The sequence below is a fragment of the Fulmarus glacialis genome, unplaced genomic scaffold, assembly GCF_000690835.1.
Source record: "Fulmarus glacialis isolate BGI_N327 unplaced genomic scaffold, ASM69083v1 scaffold33417, whole genome shotgun sequence".
NCBI lineage: Eukaryota > Metazoa > Chordata > Aves > Procellariiformes > Procellariidae > Fulmarus > Fulmarus glacialis.
Window position 1 is genome coordinate 1 of NW_009224361.1, and position 537 is coordinate 537.

Sequence of the window (537 nt, forward strand, 5' to 3'; positions counted from 1 at the left end):
CCCTGTGGAGTCCCCGGTACCCGGTGCCCTGGCTGGGGGTGCAGGCGCTGGGAGCGGTGCTGCCTGCTCCAGGTCTTCAAGAACCCCAAGTTCAACATGCTGACCATCCGCGACGACATCACCCTGCTCAAACTGGCCACCCCGGCGCGGCTGTCGGCCCGTGTGTCCCCCGTCTGCCTGCCCCAGGACACCGATGACTTCCCAGGGGGCATGACCTGTGTCACCACTGGCTGGGGGCTCACTGCCCCCAACGGTACCGCGCCTTCCTGTCCCCATCCCCTTCCCCATTCTCATCCCCAGACTCATCCTCATCCCTATCCCTGTCTTCATCCCTATTCCCTTCCTCATCACTGTCCTCATCCCTATCCCCATCCTCAGCCTCAGCCACATCCCAGTCCCCATCCCAGCCCCATCCCTTTCCTCATCCCCAGCCTTATCCCTGGACTTATCTGCATGCTCATCGCCATCCCCATCCTCATCCCCATCACCGTCCCTATCCCCATCCTCATCCCTATCTCCATCTCTGTCCTCATTCCG

The 537-nt window shown here is 62.2% G+C and overlaps 1 protein-coding gene across 1 annotated transcript in view; it reads left to right on the top strand.

The window, feature by feature from the left end:
* Positions 1-44: 44 nt before the first annotated feature.
* The window catches only part of LOC104079932 (chymotrypsinogen 2-like), a gene marked incomplete at both ends in the record, with an annotated part of 1343 nt that continues 850 nt past the window's right edge, over positions 45-537 (top strand). The window contains one exon of the mRNA XM_009582129.1: positions 45-253. Within this exon, the coding sequence (XP_009580424.1) occupies positions 45-253 (209 nt within the window). The remainder of the gene's footprint in view (positions 254-537) is intronic.